This window comes from Microtus ochrogaster, unplaced genomic scaffold (genome assembly GCF_000317375.1).
Source record: "Microtus ochrogaster isolate Prairie Vole_2 unplaced genomic scaffold, MicOch1.0 UNK31, whole genome shotgun sequence".
NCBI lineage: Eukaryota > Metazoa > Chordata > Mammalia > Rodentia > Cricetidae > Microtus > Microtus ochrogaster.
The window spans coordinates 4,219,975-4,234,105 of NW_004949129.1; the positions used below are offsets into that span (position 1 = coordinate 4,219,975).

At 48.6% G+C, this 14,131-nt stretch overlaps 1 protein-coding gene across 1 annotated transcript in view; it reads right to left on the bottom strand.

The window, feature by feature from the left end:
* The window catches only part of Ttll6 (tubulin tyrosine ligase like 6), a 32,328-nt gene that overhangs the window by 2,007 nt on the left and 16,190 nt on the right, over nt 1–14,131 (bottom strand). Inside the window, 5 exon segments of the mRNA XM_026789880.1 lie at nt 5,653–5,957; nt 8,135–8,465; nt 8,846–9,118; nt 10,442–10,616; nt 11,528–11,716. Of these exon segments, the coding sequence (XP_026645681.1) occupies nt 5,686–5,957; nt 8,135–8,465; nt 8,846–9,118; nt 10,442–10,616; nt 11,528–11,716 (1,240 nt within the window). The 3' untranslated portion in view covers nt 5,653–5,685.

Genomic DNA, 14,131 nt, shown 5'->3' on the forward strand with positions numbered 1-14,131 from the left:
CGGGAGGCAGAGGCAGGCAGATCTCTGTGAGTTCGAGACCAGCCTGGTCTACAGAGCTAGTTCCAGGACAGGCTCCAAAGCCACCGAGAAACCCTGTCTTGAAAAAAAAATAAATAAAAAAACATGGCAGGGTGCTAGTAACTCACACCTTTAATCCCAGCACTTGGGAGGCAGAGGCATGCAGATCTCTGTGAGTTTGAGGCCAGCCTGGTATAAAGAGGTAGTTCGAGAACAACCGGAACTATACAAAGAAATCCTGTCTTGAAAACCCAAAAAGGGGTTGGAGAGATAGCTCAGTGGCTAAGAGTACTAGTTGGTCTTTCAGAGGATCCGGATCCAATTCCCAGCACCCACATGCCAGCTCACAACTGTCTGTAACCCCAAGATCTGACCCCTTCTCACAAACATACATACAAACAAAACACCAATGCACATAAAGTAAAAATAAATAAATTTAAAAAGAAAAACCGAAAAGAAAAGAAAACTAAAACAAAGAAGCTGTGTGCTAAGAACTGGATGTCAGGGCACAGATTTGTAACCCCAGCATTTGAAGAACAGAGATAGGAGGACGGGGAGCTTGAAACTAGTGTGACTTTGTCCAAAACAGTTTCTTGACATAATAATGCTTTTTTTTAAAGGGGAGGAAAGAGGAGGCAGTGGCAGCATGCTTTCGGACAGTAGTTACTTAGCCTCTCTGCCTCAGTCTCCCCATTTGACAAAGACACATCTGAGAGGACTGAGCGCAGCGTTTCCAACAGCAAAAATAATCGCCTTTGTCCAAGCCGGAGCAAGAGCAGATAACCACAGTCACGATGGTCACTATCGCCGAGGCCACCTTAATCATCCTTATTAACTGGGCTCTCTAACCCCGTGATCATAATCTCTACCCAGATCCACACCTGGCTCAGTGACCAACCCATTCCTTCTATCTGTGCATCCAGGGAAGGACGATGGGCCTGTGGTGACGTCTGCAGATAGGCTTTAAGCTCACAGCAGCACAGTAAAGGGGAAGAGATGCTGTCTATCTGTCCTGAGTCCATCACTTGAGTAAAGTTGGGCAAACCTTGACTTTCTTTACCTACAAACTGTGGCTCAAATAACACCTGCCTTGCCAACCTCAGTACTGCCATGGGGATTCCAGGAGCTATAGTTTGCGAATCGGCTATATGGAAAGTAAACTGTTATTACATTTACGGAACAAAGCCCCGATCCACCACGTGGCCCCCTGCGCTGCTCCTCCCCTCACTCAACCACTGTTTATCACACGAAAGTCCTTTTCTTACAGGGCTCTTGGGTTTTTTAGTCCACACCTGAGAGTTAGGCATTCTGCTGAATACAACTCATCTTTTGTGAGCTTGCTTTCTTATCTATCAGTTGTCGTGGTCTGCTGACTTCAGGGACAATCGTTAGAATCCATTATTTGTCCTGAAAGCAGAGGGCCAGATCTGCCATCTGGTCACCCCTAATATTCTCACAGCCCTCTCAACCTGTGCCCTCCCGGCCTCCTGCAGAAATGCCTTCCCTGGAGAGCCATTGGTTACACCCTCAGTTCTGACTCAAGAATAATAATGGAACAGATATTTGGAAGGTGGGTGGTAGAGATCTTGGGACTTGGGCATCAGAAATATTTGACTCAAAGCAGGAAGTGTGGCTCACACGATAATCCAGGCATGTGAAAGGCTGAGGCAGGAGGCTCCCAAGAACTAGGCTAGACTGAGGAGAGGAGGAGGAGAGAAGAAAAAGGAGAAAGGAAGGAAAGAAGGAAAAGGGAATAGAGGGGTAGGTCAGCAGCCACAGCCAAGACCAAGTGCTGCTCTTTGGGAGGCGGTGAGTTTGGTTGCCAGCACCCACACTGTACCTGTAACGCTAGCTACAGGGTACCGGAAATGGTCCCCGGGGCCCTGAGAGTACTGCCCTCACGTGCACAGACCCCACCCAGATACATACATACATACATAGGTAAAAATAAAGACAGGGGGCTGAAATGATGCTCAGAGGTTGCGAGCGCTCACCTCCCTTGTTCTTATTCCATTCTGTAACTCCAGTTCCAGGGGATCTGATGCCTCCACGAGTACCAGACATCCACATGGTACACATACATAAATGCAGGCAAAACACTCATACACATTAAAAGAATACGTAAATCTTTACATAGCCCTAGGTAGCCTGGAACTCAGAGCGATCCACCGGCCTCCGCCTTTCCGAGGGCTGGGATTAAAGGAGCACACCACCACATCTGGCTTAAATACATAAATCTTTAAAGAGAATAGAATACAATCTTCAGATAGGCAGAAAGAAGAGCTGACGAAAGGACCACTCTGGTCAAATGTGGAGACAGTTTGTGCTCTGAGGGGATCAACAGTCTGGTTAGGGGAAGAAAGAGCAAAGCTACGTTTAGCCTTTTCTGTGGGTTCAGTTCGATCTGACAGTCAGTGCAGGAAGTACTCTGCCACACCCTCTCTCCATGATTTTGCTTGTATTATTCTTAATTGTCTTGTTTGTTTGAGAAAAAGCTTCACTCTATCCTAGACCATCTTACCCTGGAGATGATCTGTCTGCCCCAGCCTCTCCACACCACACCGACCCCTCAGGCTGTCCCTAGACAACCCTCTCTTTCTCTCTGTCTGTGTGTGTGTGTGTTCTGATTTTTACTATTGTTTTTGTCATTATTTTCTGTGGCACTGGGGACAGAACTTGAGTCGTTGTGCGTTCTAGGCAAGTATTCTACATCAGAGCTACATCTCCAACCCCTATTAATTCACATTGACAGACTTATTAAATAAAACTTTTCTTTGGCTAGAAAGATAACTTAGTGGTTAAGAGTACTCATTGCTAGGCCGGGCGATGGTGGCGCATGCCTTTAATCCCAGCACTCGGGAGGCAGAGGCAGGTGGATCTCTGTGAGTTCGAGACCAGCCTGGTCTACAGAGCTAGTTCCAGGACAGGCTCCAAAGCCACAGAGAAACCCTGTCTCGAAAAACAAAACAAAACAAAACAAAAGAAAAAAAGAGTACTCATTGCTTTTCCAGAGGACTGAAGCTTGGTTTCTAGTACCCACATGACTTTAGCTCCAACCCAGGGGATGCAATGCCACTGGCCATTCTGGGCACAAGTACTCATATGTACAAATCCACATGCCGACACATACACATAACTAAAATTAATAAAAAGGGACCGCAAGAGATGGTTTACCAGTTAAGAGCCCTGGCTACTCTTTCTGCAGACCGGAGTTCAGTTCCCAGCACCCACACAGTGATTCAAGGGTGCTGCATGAACATGGTGTATAGACATATATGCAGGCAAAACACACCCACACATAAAATAAAAATAAAGACTGGAAGATTTTTTTAAAGATTTATTTATTCATTCAGTTTTTAAATTTATTATGTATGTGTGTATCCCTGCTCACTAGAAGAGGGCACCAGATCTTATTATCAATGGTTGTGAGCCACCACCATGTGGTTGCGGGGAGTTGAACTCAGGACCTCTGGAAGAGCAGCAGCCAGGGTTCTTAACCTTCCACTCAATGCTCTTTTCTCTCTCTTTCTTTCTTTTCTTTCTTCCTTCCTTCCTTCCTTCCTTCCTTCCTTCCTTTCTTTCTTCCTTTCTTCCTTTCTTTCTTTCTCCTTTGGTTTTTCAAGACAGGGTTTTTCTGTGTAGCTTTGAAGCCTGTCCTGGAATTTGCTCTGTAAAACAGGCTGTCCTCAAACTTACAAGAGATCCTCCTGCCTCTGCCTCCTGAGTGCTGGGATTAAAGGCGTGCGTCACCACCAACTGGCCTAGCCAGTGCTCTTAACCACTGAGCTATCTCTCTAGCCCTAAAAGTTGTAAATAATAAAAATAAACTCTTTTAAAAAAATTTTGGGGAGCCAGGTAGTGGTGGCACAGGCCTTTAATCCCAGCACTCAGGAGGCAGAGACAGGTGGATCTCTGTGAGTTTGAGGCCAGCCTGGTCTACAAAATAAGTTCAAGACATCCAGGGTTGTCTCAAAACACCAAATTTTTTTTTTTTTGGTTTTTTCGAGACAGGGTTTCTCTGTGGCTTTGGAGCCTGTCCTGGAACTAGCTCTGTAGACCAGGCTGGTCTCGAACTCACAGAGATCCGCCTGCCTCTACCTCCCGAGTGCTGGGATTAAAGGCGTGCGCCACCATCGCCTGGCCCAAATTTTTTTTTAAACTTGTATTTATTTTGTGCGTGTGTTTATGTGTGTTCATGCCATGGCACATATGTAGAGGTCAAAGGACAGCTTCCTGAAGCCATTCTCCTGTCACTTGTGGGATCTGGTGATTCAACTGGGGCCTCAGGCCTGTGGGCAAGAACCTGTACCCAGAGGCCCCCTTCCTGGGCCTGAATATGGATAAAAGCTTTTAGTGGAATCTGTGACTTCCCGTTTTCTTCTTTTTTTTGAGACAGGGTCTACCACAGCCTAGACTGGTCTTAATATCCTTAGATTTCTTTCTTTTTTTTTTTTAAATTTATTTATTATGTACACTGTGTTCAGCCTCTATGCCTGCAGGCCAGAAGAGGGCACCAGATCTCATTATAGATGGTTGTGAGCCACCATGTGGTTGCTGGGAATTGAACTCAGGACCCCTGGAAGAGCAGTCAGTGCTCTTACCCTCTGAGCCATCTCTCTAGCCCCTGTCCTTGGATTTCTTTAACTCCCCATCTTCAGTGCTTCCCTGGAGCGTGGATCACAGCTGTGAACCACTAGGACTGTTTTTCTTTGAAACAGGGTCTCACTCTGTAGCCCTGGCTGGTCTGAAATTTGTTCTGTAAACCAAGCTAGCTTTGAATTTGTGGGATCCTCCTGCCTCTTGCTTTCCAAGTGCTGGGATTACAAGCCTATACACCCAACTCCTGGTTCCCTCGCTACGTTTTAAAATTCATTTTACGGGGTCTTGTGGCGTTTATCCCTTGCTTGCTCATAGAGCTGCTGCTCCCCATGCCTCAGCACCACGAGGCAGGGAGCACAGGCACAAGCCGCTATCTGAGCTGAAATATGCACTAAAAATTTCATTACATCACTGTGGGGGTCACATTTGTGGAGGGCAGAGGATAACTGGCAGGAACCAGTGCTCGCCTTCTGCTATGTGAGTACCAGGGATCGAACTTGGGCCTTCAGACTTGGCAGTAGATGCTTTATGGGCTGAGCCAGCTCATTGACTCTAGAACATGTGTTTTCACAAACACCCAGGCGATGCCCAGGGGGTCAAGGCAGCATATCTGGTAACAATCTCGTTTCCGCGGCAGGAATGAGGGTGACTGAGCAGCGCTAGCCTCTTCTCATGGATTTTTGTATATGATGTTTCTTCAGAGACACCTAGGCTTTGAAAGAGCACTCCTTCTGGTCTCCCTGACCCTCCCACACAGTGGAAACACCAGGTTCCTGTCATTCTGTCCCTTCCCTTCTCATTATGGGGCCAGCCTTATCTGACAACAGCGATCTAAAGTGCACTTCGTGATGGGGGCGGTCAGCACTATAGAAATAGGCCAAGGCAGGGTCATCTTTTGAGGAGAATCTCAGCTGTTGACTTTCCTACAGGTCTCCATCAATCCATCCACCCTCCTACATACTCAACACTCCAGAAAGATCAAGAGAAGAGCGGACAGCATGCCAACCTATCCAGGGAAGAAGGGGAGACACCTACCTGAGCTCTCTCTCACATCCTTTCTGACCAGAGTCAGGCAGTGGCAGTGTGCTGCGGGTCCTGTGTGCACGGGTCCCTTGTAGTACCTGGGTCCCTTGTCGTACCTGGGTCCCTTGTAGTACCTGAATGGCTTCTGCTAGGCCGAGGGTCCAGCCGGGCCTGAGTGGCAACTACCAGAAGGTCATTCAGAGATTTGGCATGGCTGTGAGAACCCTGCAGGAGGAGGACGGAGGGCACATCCATCTCTCTCTTCCTGCCAGAGCTGTGGCTGTGGGAGCACCACTCCTTGGGCAAGGACAGGTTTTCTGGAAAGGTAAAGATTGGCATCATCAACTTGTGCTGCTCTAGTTAGGACAGTCTCCTGGCGAAGGCCACCTCCCGCGAGGCTCCCAATGGGCTTGGAATCAGAGTCAGCCATTGCTCCTTCCTTCACACAGTTTCTGTGGCCCAAGATTGGCACAGACAATGGGTCTCATGTGAACAAGAGCTGGGAATATTGACTATCAGCCAGCACTCTATTAACTCTTTGGTTCAATGGGGATAGAGACTCTTTAATAAAGCGAATGGGTCAGGGGCTGGAGGGATGGCTCAGTAGTTAAGAGCACTGGCTGCTCTTCCAGAGGACCCATATGGCAATTCAGAATTGTCTATAACTCCAGTTCCAGAGGATCTGACACCCTCACCCAGACATATATGCAGGCAAAACACCAGTGCACATTAAATAAATAATTTTTAAAAATATTTATTTATTATATATACAATATTCTGTCTGTGTGTATGTCTGCAGGCCAGAAGAGGGCACCAGACCTCATTACAGATGGTTGTGAGCCACCATGTGGTTGCCGGGAACTGAACTCAGGACCTTTGGAAGGGTAGGCAATGCTCTTAACCACTGAGCCATCTCTCCAGCCCCCAATAAATAATTTTTAAAAAATTAAAAAAGAAACAGTATGGGCCATGTCTCCATCATCAGACAGAGAGAAGGATCTAACCCTTCTCTTGCTCTGGGAATCCCCAAACCTGGGGCTTCTTTCAACAGGTTCCTTTCTCTCTAATGTTGCACTAGTTTGAATTTGCCATTGCTAGTTTTGTGATTGTTTTTAGTAATTTTTTTATATTTTTATGTATATGGGTGTTTTGCCTGTATGTCTGTCTGTGCACCTGATGTGTGCCTGATGCCCACACAGAGGCCAAAAGAGGGCATCAGATTCCCTAGGATGGAGTTATAGACAGTTGTGAGCAGCCTTGTGGGTGTGTCAAAAATAGCCAGTGATCTTAACTGTTAAGCCATTTCTCCAACCTTTAGTTTTATAATTGAAAATACTTTATTATTGTTGTGTATGTGGACATATGCATGGGTTAGCATGCTACAATATACAAGTGGGGGTCAGAGAATAATTTTGTGGAACCAGTTCTTCCCACCCACCTTTATGTAGGTTCCAGTGATCAAATTCAGGTCATCAGGGTGGTGTGGCAAGCACCCGTTCATCTGCTGAGCCATCTCACCAGTCCTGCTAATTTTTATTTATTTTTCTAAAAATTTTAATGTCAGGCAGTGGTAGCACAGTCCTTTAATCCCAGCACTAGAGAGGCAGAGGCAGGAGGATCTCTGTGAGTTTGAAGTCAACCTGTTCTACAGACAGGACAGCCAAGGCGACACAGAAAAACCCTGCCATCCCCGCCAAAAAAAAAATTAAAAAATTAAAAATTGTTGAGGCTAGAGCTATAGCCCAACAGGTGAGACGCTGGCTACTCTTCCAGAGAATCCAGGTTCAAATCCTAGCACCCTTAGAGTGGCTTGTAATTGACTGTCAGGCCAATCCCAGGGAATCCAACTCCCTCTTCTGGTCCCCACTGGCCCCCAAAGGCATCTGGTACAAACGTGGTATGCAGATATATATGTAGACAAAACACCCATACACATAAAACCAAGGAATAAAATTAATTAAAATAAATTTTATTTGTTTTTATGATGTGTATATACCCACACGTCTAAATGAGAACCACTTGGGTACAGGTACTCAAGGAGGCCAGAAGAGGGCTTTGGCTATCCTGGCGCTGGAGCTACACAGACAGTTCTAAGCCGTTCAGCACGGGTGCTGGCCATTATTTATCTCTTTGAGAAAGTGTCTTGTTGTGTAGCTCAGGCTGGCTGCAAACTCATGGTCCTCTTGTCTCAACCCCCTGATTCTGATTACTGGTATTTCAGGCATGCTCCACCAGACCTGGCCCTGATGCTAGAGTTAAGGTTTAGTCACCCGATGTTCCTAAGGGAAAACGGAACCTACAGTGGCTAGCCATAGGTGAGCTTCATTCCCCTTACGCTCCCCACCGTTGCTGTCCAGACACTCTCACATCCAAGACCCTAAAGCAATGTCTGCCCCATCACCAACGCAGACCTCGAAAGCCGTGAGCCTACAAACTATATTCTCTCCAGAAGCTAATGACAGGAGTCGTTTTGTCGGCACGCTCCAGCACTCACGTGACTTGGGGGCCGGGAACAAGGAGCGCCTCTTCTTCATCTGAACCTTCTGCAGAATCTCCGACATCAGGTGCTGCCGCCTCACTTCGTTCTTGATCAGGGTCAAACTCACGTCCAAACTCCTGGGTTTGGAAGACACGGGAGGTTTGGATTTTTTCTCCTGGACCAGCTTCTGGGGGGCCCTCCGCTGCTTGCCCTTCCAGGAGACCGTTTGGACACTCTCCGAACTGCTGCACTCAGGGCTGGAGGTCAGGCTCAGGCTGGCCAGGGATTCCAGAGAGGTTGAGAGCTGGGCTGTGGGTTCTGGGGAAGTTTCTACAGGTGTTAAGGGCTGAAAGAGAAAACAGCCTGGAGTGAGATTACAGGAGGCAGAGGACTCCCTTCTAGCTCCTCTAGAAAGAAAGGGCGGAAATGGTCCCCGGTGGTGACAGGAGAGGTGGCCCAGTGGTTAAGAGCACTGGCTGGCCGGGCAATGGTGGCGCACGCCTTTAATCCCAGCACTCGGGAGACAGAGGCAGGCGGATCTCTGTGAGTTCGAGACCAGCCTGGTCTACAGAGCGAGTTCCAGGACAGGCTCCAAAGCCACAGAGAAACCCTGTCTCGAAAAAGCCAAAAAAAAAAAAAAAAAAAAAAAAAAAGCACTGGCTGCTCCAGTTCCACAAGATCTGATAACCTCTTCTGGTCTCTGTGAACACCTGGCCCTTGACTTACCAGGCCATTGCTGACTACATTCACTGAATCGGCCGACTTCACTTCCTTGATTGTGGAATTGCATTTCCGGAGCTCTGTCCCAGAGCTGGTGGGATTTGAACTCCTCAGGTCAGGGACAGAACTGTAGTGCCTTGCAGACATGGGCTTGCAGGGAGCGAGGGTGGCCTCCTTGGAGTCCTGGTGGAGGCTACCGGCAGTTTCAGTTTTCCTTATGCCTCTGATGTTCAAGAACAGGCCAGGTGTGCAGGATACTAAAGCCACTGGGTGGTAGCTCTGGGAAGGAGGAAACCAGACACACAGCCCGTGGGGACCGCAGTCCCATCCGCCATCAGACTCTTCTGCACCCCAGGGAAGGTGCAAAAGAGGTGAAGAGAAAGGAAACACCAGAGACTTTCTAGTCTGGAACTCTTAGCCCGGGGTTCCGGAACCCTTACAAAAGCCTGTGGCTGGATTGGGGAGCGAGTCATTAGCAACTTGAAACTGAGATTTCAAACAGTACAGTGTGTACTTGATGGAAGGTACTCCACAGCTTTCACCAGATTCCTAAAGAGTCTGTGACCCATCAAAGTTGAAAATCCCAAGCCAGCTCTAGTCCTGTCCGTCCAGGCGAGTCTTCAAGACTAAGGAGACAGTTAGGGATGGTGGCACACTCCTGCAATCCCAGCGCTCCACTAGCGGGAGCAGGAGGATCACCACAAGTTATAGCATGGTCTACTGAGTGAGTTCCAGGCCAGCCAGTGAGATTGAGACATTTTGAAAAAAAAAAAAAAACAACAACAACAAAAGATTAGAGAGAGGGGGCTGGCATTCTAGTGCTCAGTTAGCAGCCCGGGGTACGTGAGGCCCTGGTTTGGTCTCCAGCGCTTTACTAACCAGGCCTTGTGCCTCACGCCTGTAATCCCAGCACTTAGGAGGGGGAGGCCGGAGAATCAGTTCTACATTATCTTGTGCAACAGAACAAGTTTGGGGTCAGCCTGTGCTACATGAGACCCCCACCTTAAACAAGCAAACAAAAAAAACCCACAAAAAACAAAACCCAAGAATGGTAAGGAGATGTACAGAAAGTCATTCACGTCTTTTCACTAAGAACCGGAGGTGGAGGAAATAGAAGCCACAGACTTCCCTCCCAGGACAATGAGGCAGCTCACCAAGGGCTGGGCCACCTTGTGCAGAGAGCGAGCAGGCAGGAAGCCCCTTTTCAGGCATCCCCAGGAAGTATTCTGAGGACTACGTCTCCCAGCAGCCCTCCTCAGGAGTCTGCCCGAGGGCCATTCCCAGCCAGGTCGGAGATGAGGGCAGTGGAGCACACTCCCTGCGGGGCTCAGGTCAGGCCCCAGCACAGCGAGGCTGCTCTTACTTCCAGAGGCAGAAAGGACAGACAGACCTGTGAGCATTCTCTACTGTCAGGATGGAGGGATCCTCTAACAGATGCCAGGTCTGTGTGCCTTCTAGATCCCTTCTTTGTAGTTCAGCCCTTAGGGCAGCCCGTCAGTGAGTCTGTGCCCGGAGCAGAGGTCTCCGTGGTACCCTCCCACGGATTGGCCCAAGCTGGGGCAGGGTGCTGGTTAGACACACACCCCCCTCATCTGAGTTTACTTGTTTGGGGGGATGGATGGCTGTCTTGCACTTCTGCTGCTGTCTCTGTTGCCCAGTTTTCAGGATCCTGTCTCTTGCCTGCTCACCCACAGACTCGCCCGGCATCTCTGTCTTCTTTTCTTTCTTTAGGAATGATTTTTTTTCCTGTTTCTGCCTCAGCTCCTGGATCAGTTGCCTGTTGATTGAAGAGCAGGTGAGTATCATGGACAGAGTGGAGAGGGGCTAAAGAGATGGCTCAGTGGTTAAGAGCACCTGTTGCTCCTCTATAGGACCCTGGTTCAAATCCTAGCACTCACATGGCAGCTCACTACTATCTGTAACTCCAGCTCCAGGGGATTCTGCAAACACTGAATGCACATACTGCACAGATGTACATGCGCAAAACACCCACAGACACAAAGTAAAATGAAAAACAGGTTCCTGCACAAGTGACTGAAGGCCAAGAATGGCGTTGGGTAAGAAGGAGCCATCCTTCTGATTATCTCCTGACTAGGGAATAAAGAGCCATCCTTCCAACTACCCCCAGATTAGGGAATAGCACCCTTTCAAGGAAGATCGCACAGAAAGGGGGGCATTTACTTCCCCCTTCCCTGGAAAGAGGATTTGGGTAGGAGGACTAAGGCCCAGGGGCTCCCATGTTGAGCCACTTCATATGCTGGGCTCTCTGGCCAGTGAATCCTGGGACTGGACGAAAGGTGGTACACCAGGGCACATCACCTGGTCTCAGGAGTCAGGAGACAGGGTAATCCTCCGGTGTCATCTTGTTCTATGACCTACTCTCTGCTCTGGCATCCCCTCTCATCAATGGGGAACTTGGTGGGAAGTGGACCTAATCAGATGGTTCCCTTCGAGCTCTCGGATTTCATAAAGCCTGAACACATAACTTCTGAGCAGTGGGGCGGGGCATCTGTCCACTCACTGCACTGTGGAATCTTCCAGTTCCTGGTCTTTATGAGACCCGGACCGAATGCTCTTCTGTCACTGCAAGGTTGGGAACTGAGACCCGGAAGTTCTCCCTACCACCATGGGCCACAGGTGGTCGCTACAATCCCCAGCCCACCTCGGCCTGAGCGGAAGTCTTCCTACCGGGCATACAGCTCTCGGGCTCGGGAAGCAACAGTATTCTGGAAGAGGGAGCTATTGTCCTGGAAGAACTTCTCATACTTCTCCAAATTCACACCCGGGTAGATGAGCCGGAACCCGCCACAGTTTTTCTTTTCGTATTCCTCGGTTTTCTGTAACCGCACTGCCTGGAAACCCTTGACCTCTTCCATCCTGTTGGGAAAGTGAATGCAGGGCTGCCTTTGTGTCTTCTTGGAAGGGTCATGTCCAAGCTGGGTGCCATCTAGGGCCCTGCATGTAACAGTGGTCGATCAGAATTTGCCAAATAAAAGCAAGAATGTTTGGGACCAGGGGTTCTAGGACTCCCGGGACAGCCGGTGTCACATTGCTACAGGGAGGCGCTTGCAAGGCCTGACAGTTCCACCCAAGTTCCATCCACCTCCCCCTTGGCACAATCAGACCAGGCAGACTGTGGCCACCTTCCCATTCACGGCCCCCATTGCCCTTCTCTGGAGAACAGCAGCTTGTGTTTTGCTAAATGGGAGGACTTCTAAGATGGACTTAATGAGCCTTTGTGAGCCAGGATGCTCTGAAGCATCCTCACCCCACCCCCAGGAGGAGCTCAGGTAGAGAAGCTTCCTACACTGCAACGATGTCAAAAACCACTGAGCTTTCCAGCCAAGTAACACAAAGGAGGCCTTCGGTGTGCCAGCTGACACCTTCTTCCTGAGGGCATCAGGGACAGCAGCACAGTACAAGGCCTTCTGGGGTCCCCCACAGCAGGGACCCTGGACTCTGGATCTAATTAGAGCTGTCACCAGCCAGTTGAATCGCCCCATGACAGTCTCCTGATGGGATCGTGGTGTCCTTGGTTCCTTGGACAGAACCACACAGCACAACACTCTACCTCCTTTCCACCCGGCACGCAGAGCAGGAATCACATGATAAAGTGGCCGTGAGCAGACACACGATGTACTGTCCTAGACTCTGAGAAGGGGTGGTGCAAACTGAAAAGCAATCAGGCACCACCTTGCGCAGGCTCAGGGCCTTCTGGGGGCAGAATCTCTCTGAAGGAGGAAGACCCTGTTTCTAGTGCGAATGCTGCCCCAGGAGAGGCCAAAGCAACTCCTGTCAGCACACGATAGGCTGAGTTGACAAAGCTTGCTTTCCAACAACAACAAGAATTCTTTGGTTTCTTATACTGGTAATGTCTAACTCCACACATGATACTAATCAATTTAGTTCATATAATTATATGTGTCCATTTTAACCTCCAGTTTCCAGGAACAAAGACACACACAGTCTTAACAGAACTGTCCAGATTGCTAAATTCTCCACCGTAAAGCAGCTTTCCATACAGGATTCCCATTTGTTAGCAATGATCCACTCTATTGGGCATGGTGATACACATCTGTAATCCCAGCACTTTTGAAGCTGGGGCAGGAGGATTGCAGATTCTGTGGGAGCCTGAGGTAACTTTGATGCTACCTCAAAAAACAAAACAAGAACACATGAAGAATGCATCAAAAGAGTAAACAAAACTCCAAAAGATAAAAACCAAGGACTGGCTGAAGAGATGGTTTGCTAGTTTGAGGATCCTTGGTCAGAGCCCAACAGTCTCATAAAAAGCTGGGCGTGGCTGAGCATGTGTGGCTGAGCAGACATAAGCATGCGCATGCGCACAACCAGCCTAAAAACCCTGATGCGGAAGTGGGTGGAGAGAGGAGGATCTCTGGGCTGGCTGAACAGCAGTCTAGCTCCAGAGTCGGGAAGGGACCCTGTCTCAAAGGAATGAGATAGAGATACACAGAATAAGATACCTGATGGCCTTCTGTGGCCTCTGCACATGTGGACATACCACACACACAAACACACGCATACACACGTGCATGTGTTAAAGACTACAGTAGAGACCCTGTCTCAAAAATAAAAAAAGAAAGCTGGGCGGTGGTGGCGCACGACTTTAATCCCAGCACTAGGGAGGCAGAGACAGGCGGATCTCTGTGAGTTCGAGACCAGCCTGGTCTACAAGAGCTAGTTCCAGGACAGGCTCCAAAACCACAGAGAAACCCTGTCTCGAAAAACCAAAAATAAATAAATAAATAAATAAATAAATAAATAAATAAGACCATCACAACAGCAAGGCCAGAGAATGTAGCTCAGTGATTGAGGATTTGCTGTTTGCCTACTATAGGTAATGCCATGAGCTTGAGACCAGTACCTTAGGCTTACTATTCAAGTGCTTCCACAATAGGATACAATTAGGGCTCTTTTAAAAATATGTATTTATTTAGTACATACGTATGCATATATGTATACATGCCACAGAGGGCACACGGAGGTCAAAGGACAACTTGGGGGAGCTGGTCCTCTCCTTCCGTCACTTGGACTCTAGGGCTGGAATTCAGGTCATCCAGCTGACAGCATCTCACTGCCCCAACAGTCTAGAACCTTAACTTCTAACCAACTGTGGTGCTAGGCACTGTAGTAAAGCTTCATATCATGATGGCATTAAGTCCCCTACTAGCTCGTGTAAATGCAGTCCCACTTCACTGAAAGAGCCCCAAAGCTTAAGGAAGAGACAGGAAGGCCACAGAATTGGTAGACCTTAGTTACAGCTGGGAACAG